Source organism: Phytophthora cinnamomi, assembly GCF_018691715.1.
Source record: "Phytophthora cinnamomi strain GKB4 chromosome Unknown Contig19, whole genome shotgun sequence".
In the NCBI taxonomy this organism is placed as follows: Eukaryota; Oomycota; class Peronosporomycetes; order Peronosporales; family Peronosporaceae; genus Phytophthora; species Phytophthora cinnamomi.
Window position 1 is genome coordinate 611,353 of NW_027150952.1, and position 21,972 is coordinate 633,324.

At 52.1% G+C, this 21,972-nt stretch overlaps 3 protein-coding genes across 4 annotated transcripts; 2 read left to right on the forward strand and 1 right to left on the reverse strand.

The window, feature by feature from the left end:
- Window positions 1-4,940: 4,940 nt before the first annotated feature.
- Window positions 4,941-5,180, forward strand: IUM83_13054 (putative thioredoxin; the record flags this gene model as incomplete). Its single annotated transcript, XM_067937711.1, has 1 exon — window positions 4,941-5,180. The coding sequence occupies one exon, from the start codon at window positions 4,941-4,943 to the stop codon at window positions 5,178-5,180; it is 240 nt and encodes a 79-aa protein (XP_067795821.1).
- A 969-nt stretch (window positions 5,181-6,149) lies between these two features.
- On the forward strand, window positions 6,150-9,185 carry IUM83_13055 (Pol Polyprotein; the record flags this gene model as incomplete). Its single annotated transcript, XM_067937712.1, has 3 exons — window positions 6,150-6,669; window positions 6,752-7,931; window positions 9,164-9,185. The coding sequence occupies 3 exons, from the start codon at window positions 6,150-6,152 to the stop codon at window positions 9,183-9,185; spliced, it is 1,722 nt and encodes a 573-aa protein (XP_067795820.1).
- A 1,687-nt stretch (window positions 9,186-10,872) lies between these two features.
- On the reverse strand, window positions 10,873-12,321 carry IUM83_13056 (uncharacterized protein; the record flags this gene model as incomplete). Of its 2 annotated transcripts, none has more annotated exons than XM_067937714.1 (1): window positions 10,873-12,321. In XM_067937714.1, one exon carries the CDS (start codon window positions 12,319-12,321, stop codon window positions 10,873-10,875), a length of 1,449 nt encoding a protein of 482 aa, XP_067795824.1. The 2 variants fall into 2 exon arrangements, with proteins under 2 accessions (XP_067795824.1, XP_067795823.1); XM_067937713.1 differs by having other exon boundaries at window positions 10,873-11,766.
- Window positions 12,322-21,972: the final 9,651 nt, after the last annotated feature.

Below are 21,972 nucleotides of genomic sequence, written 5' to 3' on the forward strand. Positions count from 1 at the left end.
TCACTATGACGTGCAATCCTACGTGGGAGGAGATCCAGGAAAAGATACCGGAGCCAAACCAAAGCGCACAAGACCGCCCGGACATCGTATCCCGCGTTTGGCAGCAGAAACTCGCGGCGATGCTGAAAAACTTGGATGAAGGCGTACTGGGACGTGTGCTCGCGCGGATCTACGTAGTGGAGTTCCAGAAGCGAGGCCTCCCACACGCACACATTCTAATCATTCTCGCAGACGAAGTCAAGCCGCGTACAAGACAAATCATCGACAAGTTGTGCTCTTCGGAGCTCCCGGACGCTGACATCAACCCCCAGTTGTACGAGACCATTCTCACATGCATGATGCATGGTCCATGTGGTGCGGCGAACCCCTCCAGCCCGTGCATGAAGGACAGAAAGTGCCCTAAGGGATACCCGAAGCCGTTGGTAGAGGTTACTCAAGGAAACGTGAACGGTTTTCCTGTCTGCAGACGTCGCCGCCGGCCTCCAGGAGTACTCACGTTCAAGGGAAGGGAGTACGACAACGCCACCATTAACCGGTGGGTGGTCCCGTACAATCCCTACCTTTCGCAGAAGTACAACTGCCATATCAACGTGGAGGTTTGTACGGCCCTCACGGCGGTCAAATATCTGTACAAGTACGTCTACAAGGGGTCCGACAAGGTTGTAATCACTGTGGAAACGGTGGGTGGAGAGTCGAATGGCGCAAGGATGGAGCCCAACGAGATTCTTCGGTACCTGAACGCAAGGTATATATCTCCGATAGAGGCATGTATGCGGCTTCTCGACTTCTCCGTTCAAGGCAAGACGCATTCCAATGTATAGCTGACGGTCCACCTGGAGAACGAGCAATTTGTGACCTTCCTTTCGAGCGACAATCCGGATCGCGCTCTCACACGCGACCGCCACACGGTGTTGACCCGTTTCTTCGAACTGTGTGCGAGTGGGGCCCCGGTGAACCAAGTTGCGAAGACAATGGTGTATCAAGACATTCCGAAGCCATTCCGATGGGATGACAATGCAAAGAAATGGGTTGGTCGCAAACAATACCAAGCGGCAGTTGGGCGGATGGTTCATGTGACCCCTCGGGACATGGAGAGGTTCTACATGCGTGTACTGCTGTGTCACCGCCACAGTCTTTTGCCAAGCTTCGGACAGTGGATGGTGTTACGTATGCATCGTACCGCCAGACCGCACCCAAACTGAGCTACTTTGAGACGACGCAGAATGGATTGCGTGTATGGAAGAAGCCGCTGCCATCAAGATGTCGTACCAACTCCGCCAGCTCTTCGCGACGATCATTGTTTATTTTCAAGTTTCGGAGGTTCGCGTACTTGTGGAATCGATTCTACGAGGTTCTTTTTCAAGACTTCGCGTTCATAGACGAAGACTTGGAAGGACAGGAGAAGGAATACACGATCAGGTTCCACACACTCAAGGACCTTAACGATCTGCTCCAAATCAGTGGCTACGTAGTGGTGGACTTAGACCACCCTCAGCTGCACGAATACCTGCGGCTGGTGCTGGATTGGCTGTGGCGGAACAACCACATTAAACGCGAACTGGAGGGGTACCAGCATTCCACGTTTCACGCCATTGTGGACCAGGAAGGTCAGCTGAACGACGGCCAACGAGCTGTTTCCGACGAAATCATCCATGTGGCCGAAGCACCCGTTCAAGGCAACAAACTGTTCTTTATTGACGGCCCGGGAGGTACATGAAAATCAACTCTGCTGCGGCATATCCTGGCGAAGGTGCGACTGTCCGGGAAGATCGCGATTGCTGTGGCTTCGAGTGGAATTGCTTCTCTGTTGCTCATGGGTGGGCGCACAGCGCATTCAACGTTCAAGATACCTCTCAAGCTGAACGACAAGTCGACGTGTGCGATTTATAAACAATCGCGCCTCAAGATGTTGATCGAGCGGGCCAGTTTGGTTATCTGGGACGAAGCTCCGATGACTCACAGGCACGCCTTCGAAGCGGTCGACAGGTCTTTGCGTGACATCATGGGTAACGACCAGGAGCCTTTTGGAGGAAAAGTATTTGTACTTTCGGGTGACTTCCGACAGATTTTGCCGGTGGTAGTGCGCGGCACACCAGCGGAGACCATCGACGCGTGTCTGAAGTCATCTACGCTCTGGCGACACTTCAAGCAGCTGCATCTCACGGAAAACATGCGTGTACAATCGGCAAGTAACGAAAGCACCGCCGCAGAGCTCGCAGCTTTCTCGGAGTTTCTCCTACAAGTGGGAGAGGGTAGACACGAGGTCAACAGGTCCCTGGGCAGGGACTTCGTGAAGATTCCGCGTGATATGCTGATCGACAACATCTACGAAGAAGGAGACGACATTGAAGACGAAGAAATCGCACCTGGAGCTGTTCCACGGGGTTTGAAGAACATTATTGATAAGATGTACGCCGACATCAACGATCCCGAGGTTGCTACGGACGAGTACTTCGCCAACAGGACCATCTTGACGACTACCAACGCCGTGGTGCACCGCATCAACCAAGCTGTCTCTGAACGACTCTCCGGGGAGGCCCGCGAGTATCTATCGGTGGATTCAGTGGATGATGACAACGAAGGAAACTTCTTCGAGCCGGAGGTGTTGCATTCGGTGACTATCAACGGTATTCCTCCACACAAGCTTACATTGAAGGAAGGCGCCCCAATTATGATGATGAGAAACCTGAACCCCGACTTGGGCCTCTGCAACGGAACACGACTACGGGTTGTCCAGCTCAAGCCTCACGTTATTCATGCTACCATCATGACTGGCGAGCGCCTAGGCCAAAACGTTCTAATTCCAAGGATCGTCTTCGTCAGCGATGGGGACGCGCGCGAATTCCCCTTCCGCTTGCGACGCAAGCAGTTTCCAGTTGTACCAGCGTTCGCCATGACCATCAACAAAGCCCAAGGCCAAACCGTCCAGAACCTAGGTTTGTATCTGGCGACACCCTGCTTCTCCCACGGACAGCTCTACGTGGCGCTGTCGAGAGTTACATCCAGGTCCAAGTTCAAGGCTTTGATCGAGTATCCGGAGCTGGAGGAAGACGACGGTGCATACACTGACAACATTGTGTACAGGCAGATATTCGAAGATGCTTAGGAGGAGTAGGCATTCAGCAGTACACACTTCATAATTACATAAATACATGTCCTTTTGGAAGTGCGTTTCACTTTAGCAATGCATTCCTTTGACGAAACCATCGCCCGCCGGAGCGAAGCGGAGGCGGGCATACCCATACCCCAACGTCAAGCATTGTATAAGCCAACCAACCAGCCCGCCGGAGCGAAGCGGAGGCGGGCGGTCCAGACTACTGTGGCCAAACCCACACCCACCGCCGCGAAGCGGCGGCGCTCGGCTAGTCTACTACAACTAACAGAGTATCCTGTGTGTTTGTCTGTCCGTAAGTCCGTTCTCTGTCTTTGGGCCTTAGCCTACCGTAGCGCATCGCCCTACGGCCCTGCATTAGCGCATTAGTAACCTGCCCTATGGCATCCCACCATCCTTTTGACTGGCTAATCTATGCCCGATATTACAAAAATAGCCTTGCGTTATATTTATTCGTGCTGTGATTGGCTGATATTGCCTCTGCGCTCACATTTCCTTTTTTGAATTTCGCGCGCGGCGGAGCGAGGAAGTGCTCGGACGTCGGGGGCCGCTGCGAGTCCCACAGGACACAAGCGCCACACAGCGACGACGGTGCGCTCCGTGTACAGTATAGCAACCAGTACATGCGTGTTATAGCGCCCTAAAGTTCATAGAGGACGACCTTCTGGGCCTGAGCTAAATAATAATATATTATTACTGCTCTATGATTGGCGGAAATCCTCTCTGTTAGAATATATTGATATTCGGGGTGCCATGCATTTCGCGATACAGCGCGCGAAATACAAGACGTGCGCTGGACAGGGGCGAAGCCGGACCTTTGAGCACTCCCTCCAGGACCTTCAAGCAGCGCTTCATACTATACCTCCAAGCACCTCAGACAGGACCTTCAAGCACCTCCCCTCGACCTTCAAGCACGCCCGACCTTCAGGCGCGACCTGCCGGACCTTCAAGAACGCTGGACCTTCAAGCACTTCGGACGTTCAAGCACTTCGGACGTTCAAGCCCGCAGGACCTACAAGCACGCAGGACCTACAAGTACCGAGCACGATCGCGTAGTAGTGGAGCGAGCTGGAACAGCGAGCGTAACGTGTTGGGACGAATGGTACACCCTCTCGAGCGAAGCGGAGTGGGGATATGGCAAATGGTTGAGCGAGCTGGAACAGCGAGCGTAACCAGCTATAACTAACCACACACACACCGCCGCGAAGCGGCGGCGTTCGGCTCGTTCTTAGTAGACCATTTATGTTTCCTCATGCGAAAGTTGTTAAGCGTGACCGCCCAGACTGGGAGCGTCATCGTGATCGATTGGTGCAGGAGGGGCAGTTCGAGCGATATTATAGGAGGGTAGTGGGCGCGATCGAGGAGATGGTGGAAGCGCTGAAATCTGCGCTGGAGCGCGACGAGGTCAAGTCACACAACCGAGCAGGCATCGGACCGATAACCCCAGCGAACAAAGTGCAGATGGCGATATCGTGGTTGGTAGAAGATTCCTTAGAGATCTAGGTGAGGTTAGTAATAATAAGCACTGAGAGGTTTTGGGTTGAGTTGCACTTTTGTAGTACTACTGCACAACTATAATACCGAGAGTTGGTGCTTATGCCAGGGTTGGCAAAAAATGGAAAGATTTTTTCGAAATAAAAATATCAAAAAATATTTTTATTTCCATTTTTATGAATTTGTACCATTTTTATACATCAAACCCCGCTGAAACGGATCACCTGGAGTACCGCATAACACAGTAACTGCCTGAATACTGGCCTCATCGCCATACTGACGTGTGGGCTGCCGCCGCAGGACTACTTAAGCTTCAAAGGTGGCGGAGCAGACCATGCTGATCGAGATCAAGACACCCGAGGACTTCAACGGCGCCATCAGCGAGAAGCAGCTGATCACCGTGCAGTTCTCGGCGCCGCGGTGCGGTGGCTGCAAGATGGTGACCCCCAAGGTGATGCAGGTGGCGGAGAACGAGTTCCTGGCCGTCAAGTTTTTAAACGTGAGCACAGAGGAGCTGGAGAACGTCTGCGAGGAGATTGGCGTGGACTGGTTCCCTGCCTTCCGCGTGTGTTAGGACGCCGAGATGGCCGCGTCGCGTGTCTGCAAGTATTGGGCCCGGCCTAATAGAGCGCGGTGTTCAGATTGTGTCCGATACAAAACCAAAGTGTTTTGATTTTCGTACTTACACGAATAAAAATGAAAAATATTTTTATTATATTTTTACGGCTAAAAATATGTACATTTTTTTGCCATCCCTGCTTAAGCATGTGCTGTGAACCCACGCCTACAGATTGTCTCAAAGGCTCCATTGGCAGCGTAAACAACTACACCGATGGTAAACACGTCGAGTTTGGGTGTGTACAAGTATGCCATCTTCGCTAATCGAAGTTCGATTCACGATGCTCAACCACAATCTTACTGTAGGAACCTACACGTACCGTTATAGGTGCTGGCGCCTCTCGTCCGGTCTAGGTCTACTTGGGTGGCGAAGGCTCCGGGTACTTGTGTAAATTTCGGCACTTATTTCGGAGCCTGCTAGAAGCTGGCGCTTTGACGTCTAAGTGAGTTCCCCTACACTATTTGTAACAGTTGTTACTGTATTTTAGGGTATGTTTTAGGGTAGGATTTACTACTATACAAACTTTAGTATAAACGCAGAGTAGGGCAGTCCGTGGGAGCTTCGCTCCCAACTGCCTGAACTGCGTGGGGCGGCAACCTCATCACTTCTCGTTTTGGCCGCCGCTGCACAGATAGTCTTCACAGTATCTGCATCGTCAACGATAAACTGGTAGCACTTGTTGGTCCCAGCCCCGGTTCAAGAAGACGATGCCTCCTACGAATGCACAGTTACGTGCCTTGGATCGACCGACTCAACCAGTTGGTCGCCGTTCGATCCAAGGTCCCAAACAACCTTCCTAAGTTCAAGGGCAAGCGTGGTGAAGACGTGAGAGAATGGCTATGCCAGATTGAGAACGCGTGCCGGATCAACGGAATCCAAGTTGAAGACACAAGCGCAAGACTGCCAAGAATCGCCGGATCTGCGATGGAGAAACCCGCGGCCGGATGGTTCCTGCATTGGTCGTCGGCGACAGGAGTGGACGAGTACACATGGGGGAATTTCTGTGAGCATGCACTCAAACACTTCGAGTCGTCGAACTATCAAGCCTCGCTCCGTGCCAAGCTTCAACGGCTCAAACAGACAGCCGACATCGAGTCATACAACGGAGATTACAGTGCTCTCATCTTCCGTGCCGAAGGCATGAGCGAGCTAGACCAAGTCCTGAACTACGCAAACGGTCTCAGGCAGGGCACGCGCAGCTACGCGAAGCTGCGAAACCCAGCGAAACTAAGTGAAGCGATGGACCTTGCAGTCAAGTACGAGGTGACCCACTACGTCGAGGAAGCCCGTACTCGCCAAGTTCATCTAGACAACAAGAAGGCTTCGACTGGGCAAGAAGCTAACCAAGGAGGGCGGAACAATGGGAAACCTTTCCGTGGAAAGGGTCGCTTCAAACCCAGCGCGAAACCCAAGGGCGGTAAAGAGACTTGCACGTGCTTCTACTGTAAGAAACCGGTCACATCAAGCCCGACTGCTACGCGTGGAACATGAAACAAGGCGAGCAGGGAAACGACAAACCGCGTCAGTGAATGAGGGTCCTGCCGTGGTCAAGAGAGTAACTGGAGCATTAACGTTGGAGAATATCAGCATCAATGTGCTGAGTGAAAACCCTCTCGTGTACAAGTCGCGTCCGCTATTCTCCGTTGGTGGCGAGATTAGCGTCGGCAACAAGAGCTTCACGACACCCACTATGCTGTTGGACAGCGGAGCTATAGCGGTGTACGTGTCCAAACATTGGGTAGAGAAGAACCAACTTTCGACGACAAAGTTCAGCGAAAAGAGCATACGCGTCAAGCTGGGAGACAACCAAGTGGTTGAAGCTGAGTTAGAGCTATTGGCTCTATTCATCAAAATTCAAGGATTGGAGGAAGCGTACGACTGTGTTGCCGTTGTCTATGCGATTCCAGATGAATTCGACTGTATCCTCGGGGTACCTTTCTTCGAGGATGTGCAGCCGATGATCGGCTGGAGCGGTCGACGGATTGAAGGAACAAGGACGAAAATCCTGCAAGTGGAGCAAGCAAGCAAGACCAGTGGGCCGATCGAGGAAGGCGGACAGGTGATTGCCTCCGGGCTTCGGAGATCTGCCGGAGCGAAAGGCTTGTCGGCGAAAAGACCTGATTCCTGTAGAGGCGCCGCGCTGGAAACGGATGTGAGGTCCACGGTTGAACTTGCTGGTGAAACTGAGCAGAAGGATACCCCGAGAGTTGCTTGCGGGCAACTCGACCGCGAGTCAGCGGAAAGAGACTCGGCAGAGAGGAGTGACACGAGGTCATCCTCGGATAAAGGCACTGTGGAGAAGAGCAGCGCTGGGGGTAACAACAGCGTCGTGGAGAAGATGTTCACGATGGGAGTTGTTGATGCAGCGGGCGTGGAGACGAAGTACATCACGCGGAAGAAGTTGCGAAAGTTCCTGAGAATCAAGACCAAAACTCCAGACGAACCTGATTTCATGCTGGTTTTGTCGAACGATACGATCAAGCGCGTCGCAAGCTCGTTACAACGGCACGATCAACCTGATAACGTTGGTAGCGCCAAAGCTCAACGTTATCTGGATACGGACTGGGAAAGCTTTCGTGCTAACCCGGCCTACGAGCTGCTGAAGGAGTATAAGGACACCGTGTTCCGTCCTGAACTCCCTGAAGGTCTACCCGAGAAGCGCGAGATCGAGCATCGAATCGATGTGCGAGATCCAAACGTGGCAATGTACTGTCAGCAATGGCGGCAGTCGCCAGAGCAACAACGTGAAAATGTGCGCTGGGTAGAAGATATGGTCAAGAAGAAGCTCATCCGACCAAGCATCAGTCCTCACGCAGCGCCAACTTTCTGTGTGCTGAAGCCTGTCGGGTGGCGAATTGTCCACGACTACAGGTACCTCAACTCGAATACGATCCGACAGAGTGTGTCAATGACCAGGAAAGAAGACATCATGGACGACATGGCTGGAGCTTACTACTTTTCGACAATGGATTTGATGTCTGCATACTACCAAGTCCGAACGCGTAAAGAAGACATCAAATTTACGGCGTTTCAAGCACCAAACGGACTCTGGGAATACCTAGTGTTGCCTATGGGAGTCTGCAATGCACCTGCTACTATGCACAGGTTGACGTCGAAGTGGTTTCGCCGGTTGAAACATACAAGATCCTTCTACGATGATATCTACATTTTCACCAAGTAACAAGACGTGAACGTCCACTTGGAAGCTCTACGCAAGACGCTGGATATACTGCGAGACAACAAGCTATATGTCAAGCTGGCCAAGTGTGTGTTTTGCGCCTCGGAGATTCCATGTCTGGGAGACTTCGTGGGACGCAATGGTGTAAGGATGGATCCTGACAAAGTGCAGACGATTCGAGACTGGCCGGTCCCGAGAACGCAAGAAGAGCTCCATAGTTTTCTTGGTCTCACTGGCTACGTTCAGCGCTTTTGTCCCGAGTATGCCGCTTTGACAGCAACCATGTTTAATCTGCTCAAGAAACAAAAGAAGAGGAATGCCAAGATCCACTTCAACGACGAACAATTGAAGAACTTCAAGGAGCTCAAACGACGGCTGTGTAATCCACCCGTGCATCTCCCGGATTTCAATCAGCCAATGCATCTGCGGACGGATGCCAGCAAGTTTGCTGTTGGTGGAGTTCTGTTTCAGGTTGTTGACGGAGTTGAGCGTCCAATTGCTTACACAAGTCGAAAGATGAAGGCAGCAGAGCTCAACTACCCGACGCCACAGCAAGAGCTACTAGCTATTGTTCACGCGCTGGCTGCTTTCCGGATCTACTGCTTGGACAAGCCACCAATTGTCGAGACCGATCACAAAAGTCTTGAAGGTCTATTCACGCAGAAGATGTCTAACCGCAGACGCGCGCGATGGTATGATATCCTCGCGGAGTACCAACCAGCGTTCTCGTATCTTACTGGAGCGAAGAACGGTATTGCAGACGCATTGAGCAGAAGACCTGACTTACAGCCCGAAACGAAGTACTTCCACGACTTAACTGTGACTGGTTTCAACAACACTTCGTTCAGCTTATCCATCACCGAAGTGACTTCAAACACCGAACTTGTCAACAAAATCAAAGCGGCGTACGTGAAAGATCGTGAGAGCCAAGCCATAATTGCACTATCAAGCAGCGTTCCGAATCGCACTATCAAGCAGCGTTCCGAATCGATGAAGCAAAAAGACAAGCGTGAGCAACGGAAGAAGTACCGGCTGTACACAGAGGACAATGGCTTGCTCTGGTACCAAACTCCTGCAGACGACGTACCCCGTGTTGTCGTTCCAAACGATGTTAAGCTTCGGAACGAGATCATCAGCAAGTGCCACGACTCCAATTATGGTGGACACCCAGGTGCGGAACGGACATACCTGACTCTCGCTAGACGGTGGTACTGGTCAAAGATGTTAGCGTCGATCCAGAAGTTCATCGCGGATTGTGAGCAATGCAGACGCAACAAGCCTCGGCTAGCCAAACCACCAGGTCTGCTCGAGCCTCTAAGTATCCCAGATGAACGACGGAGATCCATCTCTATGGACTTTATCACTGACTAACCTCGGACGAAGAACAAGGTCGATTCCATATGGGTTGTTGTGGATCGCCTCACGAAGAGATGTCACTTCGTGTCGACCACGAAAACCGTGACAGCAGAAGGTGTCGCTCAATTGTTCGTGAATCACATCTGGAAGCTCCAAGGTATGCCGACCAACATTGTTTCCGATCGTGACAGGAAGTTCGTCTCAGCTTTTTTGCAACATGTTTTCAAATCCATCGGGACCAAGCTTAGCATGACGGTCGCTCATCGAGCTCAAGGTGACGGACAGACGGAGCGAATGAACCGAACTCTGGAAGAGTATTTGCGACGCTTCATTGGACCTTTGCAAGATGACTGGGATATCCATCTTGCCAACGCTGAGTTTGCAGTCAACTCCACAATCAACTCAAGCACCAAGCTTGCACCATTTAAAGCTGATCTGGGCTACATCCCGTTGAACCCACTTCAACTAGCAGCTGAAAAGCTCGCTAAGGTGCCGTCAAGTCGACGTGGATCTGACGTTTTGGATCGTCAAGCATCCATCTTACTGCGCTGCCGTGAGGCACTCGCGCAGGCGCAAGAACGAATGCGAGATGTATACGATCGCAACCGTGTGGAACAAACATTTGATGTTGGCGACCGAGTGTACCTGAGTACTCAACATTTGGACCCAAAACATACTGGGCTACCCAACTCGACTAAGGTTGGGCCTAAGTGGATTGGTCCGTATACCGTCGTGCGGAACGTGCACAATCACGCCTGCGAGCTGAATATTCAAGCAGGCAACAAGCTCCACCCAGTGTTTAACACTTGATCACTGAAGCTGTACATTGAACCATCAAGATTATCAAGACCCTGTGATGTGATTCTTGCGGATGGAAGTGTCGGTCAACTAGTCAAGCGACTACTTAAGAAGCGTCATCACAAACAACGGACGCAATTTCTTGTGGAGTGAGTGGGCGAAGAGGAACCCACTTGGGAACCGGTGGAGAATCTAAGTCAAGTTCCTGATTTGATTGCAGAGTTCGAAGCTAACAGACGCTTGAAGCGGCGAAGAAGAACCAAGCAACAATGAAAGGGGGCTCAAGGCCTACACGTATTAAGGCTCATGCATGTCCTAGTTGTGGCTATGCTTGGCCTTCTTGCGCAATCTTTGCTTCTTGGACATCTTCGATTTCTTGGGAACCTTGGGAACTGCTGGAGCAATGCGATAGATGGCATAGACACGATTAAGCCATCCCAACTTGCGCACAGGCTCCAACTTGCAAGGAGGGTCCGCGCTGTCATCGTAGGCATCGTATATCATCGCCGATTGCTTGGAGTCCGTCTTGGTCACCACGAGCGTGAAGCAATGCTCAACGAAGTGCTGAGCAGCGTGGACGATGTAACAGCCGGACGGAAGCTCAAGCGCTTTACGTTCCAGCTCAGCAGGAGTTGTCATAGAAGACTTCTGGAACACCTTGAACAAGCTGACATAGTCCAGCGGAACACGTTCACCACGGACGTAGTTGAAGAAAGCATCGATGTCCCTTGTAAGAACGCCACATGGGAACGTGCTGTTCCTTGCACGGCAGAACCGGTCCCAGTGACCATGATTCACAAGACCATCCCAGTCAAGTCCATAACAAGCTGCTTGAAACGAGTAGAGGAAGCACAAAATTGTCTTCGACGCTCCAGCTCCACGAAAGTGTTGCTCAAAGAACTTGGTGAAGGTAACGCGCTTGCCGGACTCGATCCACTGGTTGATCTGGTTCATGCACCAGTATACACCCTCGAGATTTCCAGGCCACTCCCATGTCAACTGCAGATCATCGGTCTCCCACTCGACCAGGAACGCGACGTCCGGAGGCTCTCCATACCGATCGATGAGACGACGCACTTGCCAAATCTGCTCCGGGTCATACGGATCATCTGCATTGAAGCAATTCTTAGCGTGTGGCCGTGATGGGTGACGCTCCGGAGGCGCAGGCAGCAGCAGACGCTCGGTGATTTCCTTGGCTTCTAGCAGCAAGTTGTATGCCGAAAAAGGGTCATCAAGCTCGTCTTGATCAACGCCAACGATCCAAGCAGGCGGTTCGTTAACCCAGTAATTGTCAACGGCGCTGGGATCCACAGCAGGAGATAACGCTGGAGCCGAAGGCGCAGGAGATTCCGGTGAAATCACAGTCTCGGCAACCGACTCACCCGAGTCCGAGTTGCGTGGAGACGAAGGCCCACCATCAGGCGACGGTGGAGGCGAAGCCGAGCGAAGCGAAGTCGCAGAGACCACTGGAGAAGGCAGAGCAGCACAGCTAGAGACTGGATTCACCGTTTGGGAGGCCGTGGAGATATCGTTGAGCAGCGACATGGGCAAATGGGAACCCAGGAACTCGGTCAGTTCTTCCTCGGTCATGCCACCGAGCGTGTCGATCTGGCAAGACCGCTCAAGCACACGCGGCGGCGGTTCGATGACACCAGCAGCAGCGAGCAGGTCAGGCACGAGGCCAAGACCGTAATGTGGCTCAGCCACCACTCTTCCCTGAAGTGGTGGCACGAGCACCTCTTGCTCGGAGCTTTGCTGGACCATGGTCTCAACCGGCGGCAACCTCAGAGAGGGACCAGCCCCTCCCGAACCAAGCGTCATATGAAGCATTGGAACTTTGGAGCCGTTCAAATGCCACCGGGACCACTGTGGCGCACCCGAGCAAATTTCCGATTGACTGGCTATTCACGGACGGACGACTCCTGGAGGATGGGTGAGTGTAACAGTTGTTACTGTATTTTAGGGTATGTTTTAGGGTAGGATTTACTACTATACAAACTTTAGTATAAACGCAGAGTAGGGCAGTCCGTGGGAGCTTCGCTCCCAACTGCCTGAACTTCGTGGGGCGGCAACCTCATCACTTCTCGTTTTGGCCGCCGCTGCACAGATAGTCGTCACAGTATCTGCATCGTCAACGATAAACTATTCCTAGTGATCGGTTTTCCTTTCTGACATCGTTGTGACAGCAGTTTTAGGGAATGCGGTGGCAGCGGTTTTGCGCGGCCTGCTCAGAACATATCAAAGCCTGACGCCAAACTCCATTCAACGGGTAGTTGGTATGAGTATTTCCTTTAGCGAGTAATTAGTAGGTAGTAGCAACATTTGCGTATATTCGTATCGCTCAATTCTCCTTTCAGTAGTATTATCTTATCGACATGATGGATAATTTGTATAAAAAAGTTAAGAAAACGACGCAATTACTATTTGGCAATGACATGAGCACCGTGTTAGTCCTGCAACCTCCCATCCAGATACGAATACCTTGCATCAGGCCACGATCTCGTCAATCGAACTCTGTTCTCATGGAGGATTCTGCACGCACTCACAAGACGAATCCACATCAAGCTCCGTAAAATTAATATGAGCTGCTGCAGCATCCAACAGGTTACCGAGGCTTAGAGAGAGATTCAGAATGTCGGTTACCTACGCTGAATGTTTGGTCGGATTTGGCGAAGGATAACGGTTTGCATTCATCGTTTGAAAGTGGTGCCTGGACAGGAGGCAAAAAAAAAGAAGCGCCCCAGTTGTGCCCTCCTTTCCGATACAAACTTCAAGTGAACGGAAGGTAATTATGTTATTACAGACTGATTAAAAATTTGACCTCGCGTGGGTTAACCCCGTGCTGTAGTGGGCCTACTTTGGCTCACTACTTTCGCTTACACGAGCGTCACTTGTATGCGGAAGCGTTAGGTTTATTAATAATTTGAATTATTATACTTGACTGCACAAGTATAATATAAATAAAACAAAGACACCAAGTAGCTAGTTTAAGGTAAAATGAGAACTGTATTGTTTGTAAATTGATCTTCCTCCTAAATCTGCTACAACTGTTTATCATCTATGAAAGGGATTGACAGCGGCTGGCTGTCAGAGCCCCGCCAATATGCACGTCTCTAATTGGTAGAAAGATGCCGCTTTCTACCAATAGGATCTTTGGGTAGATGTGGACCACTCATTGTGGTGGTGGACCACTTCAATGTATCCGTTGGTGTGACTTACACCAAGGTGAGGAAGTATCTAAAACTTTTAACAGATATCTTATCTGTTAAAATCACAAGTGGCTTGTAGCCACTTGTGCGTGTAACCCCGTTACACCATCCCCCCCCTTAAGGTTAGACGCGCGGGGTCCCCGCACGTCAATCTCTGAATTGACCATTCGTCAATTCTCCGGGTTTGGAGAAGAAATCCGCGCTCATTCAACGATGAGCGCGCCTCAAGAAAAGAAGACTCCGAAGTCGGTGGAGAGTCACCTCTCCATGGATGACTACTTCGAACGCCAGAAGGCGAAGTATGGCGACGTCGTCGACTTCGGCGACGACGATGAAGACATGGAGGACGAGAAGGACTCGTCCTCTAAGCGCAAAGACTCAGTGTCGAGCGAGTCGCTCAGCCCCCACGCTAAGATTATTCGCCCGCGTCAAGGGGACGAATCGGACGCTTCGAGTTCGAAGCGTTCGCGAACTGAGAGTGATACCCCACTCGCTTCCTCTGGGGCTCTCAGTTCTCCGCGCGCTGCAATTGCAGCGCGCGATCCGTGGATGCCGTACGCGTCTGAGATCGCGGACCGGTATGGGAACTCGGTACCTCCGAATGAGGTGCCGCTGGGCGTATGCAGCGCCATCAAAGATGACGCCGTGACTGCCGAACAGCACTTTGATGCGGAGACGCATCAAAGCCGCGATTATTACATCGGACTCTTCCATGAGCTCCGAGTAAACTCGGTAGACGTGGATGCCGCATGGCATTCACGTAGAACGGTGTATGCCCGGCATGCACTGAGTTGTTGATAGCAAACTCTGCCATCGACAAACACTCGTTCCGGTATTGGAACGAGTGAGCGTAACTCTTCAAAATATCAACGGGCACGGGATTCACTCGCTCGGTTTGACCGTCTGTGGGCGGATGATCCTCAGTCGAAATAGAAAGCTGGCTCCCAAGAAGTATGCACACTTCTTGCCACAGGTGCGCTGTGAATAGCGGATCCCGATCCGACACGATGTCGGTCGACATGCCATGGTGTTTGAACACCATGTCGACGAACAGACGGGCCGTCTGCTTCGTTGTCACTTCTGCCGGCACCGCAGCAAGATGCACCATCTTGCTGAAGCAGTCGACGAAGATAACAACACCGGCATTCCCTCCGCTGTCCGGAGGAAGACCAAAGACGAAGTCCAAGGACATGGACTTCCAACACTCCGACGGAGTCGGTAGTGATTGCAAAGGAGCCTGCGCGAATGGCCCAGGCTTCGTTGGCACACCTCGCAAGCACGGACGTGCTTCGTACCTATTTGTGCTGGTGGTGCTAGTAGAAGTCACCCGTGAGAAGACATACGTTCTTCTCACGTCCAAGTTGTCCCGCGGCCGGGGCATCGTGATACTCGTACATGATCGTGAGTCGCAGGTCATGGTCGTCCGGCGCGACAACATAGACCGCGTTGTCGTCGACTGCATTGTAAAGCAGCAGTCCGTCGTGCACCCGATAGCGGTGTGCACGCGCACGAAGGTGCTTGGGCAGCTGCTGACGAGCCTTGTCAGAAGGTGCTGTGCCATAGGCCAGCAAGAGCTTCGTGTCCGCGTCGTGAGCGTACGCGGCCTTAACGTCGTCCAGCAAAGACGAGGACGGTGTGCTCGCTCGCATGGCGTCAATCGAATTGACGTCAGCAGCTCCTGCATAATCCGTCCGACGTGATAACGCGTCGGCCACCGCATTCAATATTCCGGGTTTGTATTCGACCCGGAAGGTATACTCCGCAAAGAATGAGAGCCATCTCGCCATTCTTTGAAATATATGGCGACTTCATTGCGGTTCGCAGTGATGCATGGTCGGTGTAGACCACGAACGGTCTACTTCCAAGTAAATACACTTGGAATTTCGCGAGTGCATACTTCATGGCAAGGAGTTCCTTGTCATGCACCGGATAGTTTCGCTCAGCTGGCTTCAGCTGACTCGACTGGTAGTAGACGACACGACCACGGCCTTCGCGATCGTGCTGCATCAACACACATCCAATCGCGAAATCGGATGCGTCACACACTACGTGAAATGGGCGATCTTGGTCAGCCACTGCCAAGATCGGCGCCTCAGTCAAGCCCCGCTTGACTGCATCGAATGCCTTTTGGCAATCGGTTGTCCAATTCCACACAGCTTCCTTGTTAAGAAGCTGTGACAGCGGGCGGATCTTGCCCGCGTAATCCTCCACGTACTTACACAAGCGTGGCCGGCCAAGGAACTGCCTCAGTTCCTTGACACTTGAAGGCGTTGGCCATTCATTTATCACTCTGACCTTTTCCGGGTCAGGGCGAACACCATTCTTTCCTACGAGACACCCGAGGACGGGTATCTCGCTCGCCCCGAAGATGCACTTCTTCAGGTTCGCGTAGAGCTTATGCTTTCGCATAAGCTCAAGTAGTTTCCGGAGATGCACCCGGTTCATCTGAACGTCGCGCTTTCCGTCCTCGGCCCGGCTGTGGATGAACACGTCATCGAAGTAGCTCGGTGCAAAGTCGCGCACCGAGCGCAGCAAGTCCGTCACGCACCTGTTGACGGTCGCAGGGCGTTCTTAAACCCCCGCGGCATTACCAGCCACTCCCAGAGTATTTCACTTGGCGTGCTCTTGTCGTGAGGGGGCTATCGCTCTCACGCATTAGGATTTGATCGAATCCATCTCGCAAGTCGAGAGCACTGTAAACGGTGCTCCCGGCCATCGAATCGATGATGACATCTTTCGTGGTATCGGCGTCTGCGCCAGTACCGTCGCATCGTTCAGCTTGTTGTAGCCATGAACGATGCGCCATCGGCGTTGTGGCTTTTTGACACAGAACGTCGGAGCACTGTGCGGGGACTTTGACTCCCGCACTTGTCCTGCTTTGCGACGACTTTCAAAGAAGTCGTCGATTGCTTTTATTTTCTCGCGGCAGTGGCCACTGCCGCGTGACACAGTACTTCGTGCTGTATGTCCTGCGGAAGCTCCACAGGAATCTCTTCCGCGAGTACGTCTTTGTACTCCCTCAACAATTCGTAATAGGGACTCGACTTCAGAGAGGGCCAGCCTTGTTCCTCGAAGCGCTCTCGCTTCGTCTTCGCACTGAGATTGTCTTCACTCTCAGTGGTACTTCCCAATGAAGAGCTGCCTCAGCTCTTTGCTCTCGCTCTCCGTTCTTTCGCTGTTCGAAAGAACGCAGACCTGTTCGATGCGTCCATCGTGCAAGTCGCGCGTGAAGCGCTTCCAGCTCATGACTGGAAGCGAAGTCAACTCCGACGCCGTCGTCGAAGGATTAGCGAGTTCCATTTCACGATACTGGAACCCAGTATCGGTGCGCGTCAAGACGCTCAGCGTCTCGACGTCCGGCGCCACCGCCTCAGTCTGCCCGGCAGACTGCTCTTGTGGCGTCTCGGTCCCGGACCGAGACTTGCGCAGCGTTCTTCGCATGCGCCGTCGTCTTGTCGTGCGGAGCCCGGCTCCGTGGTTCTACTTGTCCAGACCCGGCCGTGGACCGTTGTTCACCAGCGAACCCTATCCACGGCGCGCGATATCAAGCCCGGCTTGATCGCGTGGCGCTTCGTTGTGCAACTCGGCTGCACGACAGCATGCAAATTGCGTCAGTGCGGTACGTTTGCAACCGTTTGCACTGTTTGCAGCGTCAACTCCCGGACTTGGCACGCCTTTGTCACCTCGACGCCATTCATTGGCGGAGCCCCTCATGACCGAGGGTGCGTCGTCGTCGACCTGACCTCTTCGGGTTAGGGACTGTCCCTTAAACACTTCAATGTGAGTGTTGTCTCCCGGAGCCAGTACACCGTTTTCTTCTGACATGTGTCTCACTTGTGCGCGCCCTCGCGCACCTCCTGGGCACTCCGGGACAGCAGTATCGAGTGGTGTCTCGACTGGCGAGTTGTGCTCACCTGCTGGCGCGAACGCTGAGGTAACCGGCCATCGCTCTCAGTTCCGCTACTGCGACCGAAAAGCGCGAGCGTGCGCTTCTTCCAGTCAATGACCAGATCATGCCGTGCAAGCCATGACATGTCCATTACGTTTCGTTCAGGTCCAGGACGACGAAGTGTGCGACAAACATTCCTTGTTTGTACGAGAAGCGCACGCTCACGACGCGCTTCTCCGTCTTCACGATGGTGCCCGTTGCCAATCGGACTTCCAGAAGACTTCGAGGTACTTGTACTTCCTCGACCTCAAGACTCGGCAAGCTCCGTAGTCGAACAAAGTTGTTCAACGTGCCAAAGCTCGAAGAGAGTCGTTCGCTCTCTTCGAGTAAATCTTTAAGATGACTAGGTTCGGCCTGTCATCTTGTTTCTTGCAGCGAGAACTAATCTCACTGGAGGCTGCAGTCCTCAGTGTCGCGTGCCCGATGTCGGCACGCGTACTGTATTACCAGTAGGGCGCCCCGCGCCTACTGGATGTTCGCGTTTTTTGTTGGTCCGCGGCGATGCCCAGCATCGCCACGACGGCGACCTCCAGGGGCATGGGAGCTGTGCACTCCTGGCAAAGTGACCGATCCTTCCGCAACGGAAGCATCGCAAAATATTTCCTTGCTGCTGGTGACCAACAGCCGTTGCATTCGAGAGGTCCATCGGTTCCGGACCCCCGTTCTAACTACCGGGCGCGGTTGCAGCCTCGGCACGTTTGCATGGAGTTTAGGCTACAGCAGGTTCAACGCCTCGTTTATAGCAAGATTGAGTGCAGATTCGAGAGTCTCGGAAGTGATAGGTCTTCACAGACCCATCTATTAATCCCTTCATGAACGTGACGACCTCGGTCGATTCGTCTAACGGGTCGGTCACGATGTTCAAGACCAAGTACCGTGCACTCTGCGCATAAGCATGGACGTCATGCTTACCCTGCTGTAGGTCGAGGAACACCGCCCCCGACCGGAACTCGTTTCGCGGAGGCTCAAACGCTTGTCTGATCTCCTCCTTGAACACACCATACGTGCTGAAGCACGTAAGTTCGGCGTCCGTATGCCCAACTGCTTGCGCGTCCGCCAAGGCAGGACATGGCGAACGCGACCTTCGACAGCGGGTCGACGATGCGTCGAGCCGCTATGGCTGTGTCGAGCTCGACAAGCCATCGGAGGAGAGGCTCGCCCTCTCTTCCCACGTAATTGCTTACGCTCAATTTCAATGATTGAGCACGCGGTGTCGTCCCCGACGACGCCGTCGCTGAGGGAGCAGCATCGCGCTGCTACACCATGTCGCTCTGTTGGCGATAGCGTACGCAGCATCGTGGCTATCGCTGCTTTTCCAATGACTGTTGAAGGGCTTCCCACTCTGGGTCAGACAGGTGGGGGCAGTCAGCGCGTGCAACATGGGTTGCAGGCGTGTTGGAGATCTCCATGGGCACCTCCGTACTCATGTGGTTCTCGGCTCTACGTTCGTACACCTCGTACGAACGTCAAGCAGTCGGCCGTTGGGCGAACGACAAAGTGCTACCAGGTGTAGTGATCCTCCTTTGGCTCACTACTACAGCTTACACGTGCCCTACGTGTATGAGGAAGCGTTAGGTTTATTAATAAATTGAATTAATTATACTCGAGTCCACGAGTATAATTTAAAGACGCCACGGAACTAATTAGGGTAAAAATGATGACACTGATTCTAAATTGGTATTCTTCTGTAAAGGGATTGCCAGCGGCTGGCTGACAGAGCCCCGCTAATATGCACGTCTCTAATTGGTATAAAGATGTTGCTTTCTACCAATAGGATCTTTGGGTAGGTGTGGACCACTCATTGTGATGGTGGACCACTTTAATGTATCCATTGGTGTGACTTACACCAAGGTGAGGTAGTATCTAAAACTTTTAACAGATATTTTATCTGTTAAGATCACAAGTGGTTTGTAGCCACTTGTGCGTGTAACCCCGTTACAGATCGGACCTGTCGAGAAATCGCCTTTGTTCTCGCGTGTATGTCTGGTCGACGCGAACTGCACCTGGGTGTTGCATGCTTCTGGGTTATTGTCTTGGGTACTTCCATTTGTCGCTTCCCAAGCGATGACCGCGACCGAACGGATTGCCACCACTCTTCCCGCTGGAGTTGTTACTCGGAGTGGGCGGCGCTGTTTCCTCAGGTGGCGCGGCGCGAGTCTGGTTGGTGACTTGCACTCCTTCTGAGATCGGGACTTGGTCGGAGATTTGGTCTTCGCGATTGTGAGGTTTGGTGGTAAGTAGGGGCCGACGGAGATCGCTGAATGGCCGTCTTGGACTATAGAGCACGATCGACGCGGACAGGAAGCTGTTCGTTCCTATCCGTCGCGGACAGAAAAAGTTGCGGCCATCTGTTCCGGTCCGCAGTATTCGTGGTGGGCAAGATACCTCATACTTAGTTTTATTATGGAAGTTGAAGTTGAAAGAGTAGCCCTTTTTCGGCGTGTGGATAGCGGGTTTTCAGCGTTTGAGTTGGTAACTGCTGGGTTTTAGCATGTGCCTCGGTGTTCCGCGTGTGCCGTGTTTTCCGCGTGTGACATGCTGGTTTCCAGCGTGTGATGAGAGTTTTGGCGTAATGTAATTTGTTATTACAGACATGTTATACCACAACTCAAGTCAAGTGCAAAAGTCTATTGCGATTGATAGTTCGTAAACTAGAAAAACTGCACCGCATCAGATCACACAAATCACTTGCCAGACCGAGCGGTGAAATTCAGAACATATGGGAGCTCTTGAATGTCGTATGGCTCCGTTGGAATTTCTTCAACCTCGAGATCCATCCCCCAATAGTAGTTGTCGTCTTAACAATCTCCTGTCTTGCTAGAACTCTGCCTAGAGAGACTTGAAGGTTTTAGCCCTGTCTCCGTCGACCCGCGTAGCTTCAATACTTGTATCGCCAATGAGATAGTTTCGCGTGTTAAACTACAATCCAAAAACTGTGCCGTCTTCTCCAGTTCACGGTGGTTCCTTCTTTCACTAATAGCATTGACTTTCGTGCACACCCAATGAAGACAGGCCCAGTCGAATATGGTTTGATAGGGGTTCCGTGAATTCGGATGCTCTTGCGATCCCGTGCTGATCCGAAGTAAGCTAAACGTCGGAAAAGGTAGTCCGAAGAACAAGTTCTGTTGCGGCATACTTGTCCGGTCCCTCAATTCGATTTTTTTAATATCACGGTTATGATCTTCCACAGGATTCTGGTTCGGGGTAACTTCAGGGGATTTACTTGCCGAATAGTATCAATGCTTCCAGTCTCCAGCTAAATACTACTTTTTGAACCAGGCAGCGATGTCATTTTCCTTGAATTTAGTCCAGTTCGTCAGAACAAGAGCAGACAGAGCACGAAGTTGAACGGGGCCACGAGCTTTCTGGAGATAGTTCACTTCTTCTCGCACGTTGTTCTCGTTTTTCTCCCTGTCCTTTAGCAAGGCCATTTTTCGATAAGTTGGTGCTGAGATGAGGCCAACAGTTAAGTGGCATGATTCTGGGTCAATAGTTTTTGTAAGAGGTGGTAATATAATCAGAATGATCTAGTGTTCCAAATTGAAACTTGAGATTCCAGCCAATAAAATCATCGTAGCAACAACTACAACAAACCTAGATGTTTCACATTCCTGGGTGAACTGACCAATTGAAGCACACGTTTTAGGTGAAGCCCAGATGGTAACTTGTGCCAATGTTTTAATGTCGAAACGTCCTTTATTTTTCAGGACTGAACTGCTATTTCGAAATTGGTCGGTGTCGAGTAATTGGTCAAGCAGATCCGGATCATTGGTATATCACTATTTTCTGGGGCTTCGCGGAGGCTCATCGCTCGGCTCGTGCATCGTGCACGGGGCTGTGGCGTACCCCCCCCCCCCCCCCCCCCCCGCCGCCGCGAATTCCCTTATCTGTCGAAATATCTTGTCAATTCCTGTACGAGGTTTGTCTGGAGCGGCGATTCTGTGAGAGCCGGCCATCACTACCTCAAATACTCGGGGTGCATTGTTTGGAACCAATATCCGAGCCTTGGGACCACATTCATCATGTGAGCTGCAATCAAGATGCGTGACAACTTTGGTAAGTGTCGTGTAACTGTGTTTCTGCTTAAATCGAGCTCGAAACGCGGTTTCTTGCCTCCTTTCGCGATGAGAATATCCCCAAACAGTGCGCGGTACGCCTGCTGTTTGGTGCCGTGTCAAATTACGGGGCCGTATCTGTATTGATCTTCAGAAAACGCATGCTCCCATCATCATAGATAGAGCCCCCCTTCGGATGAGG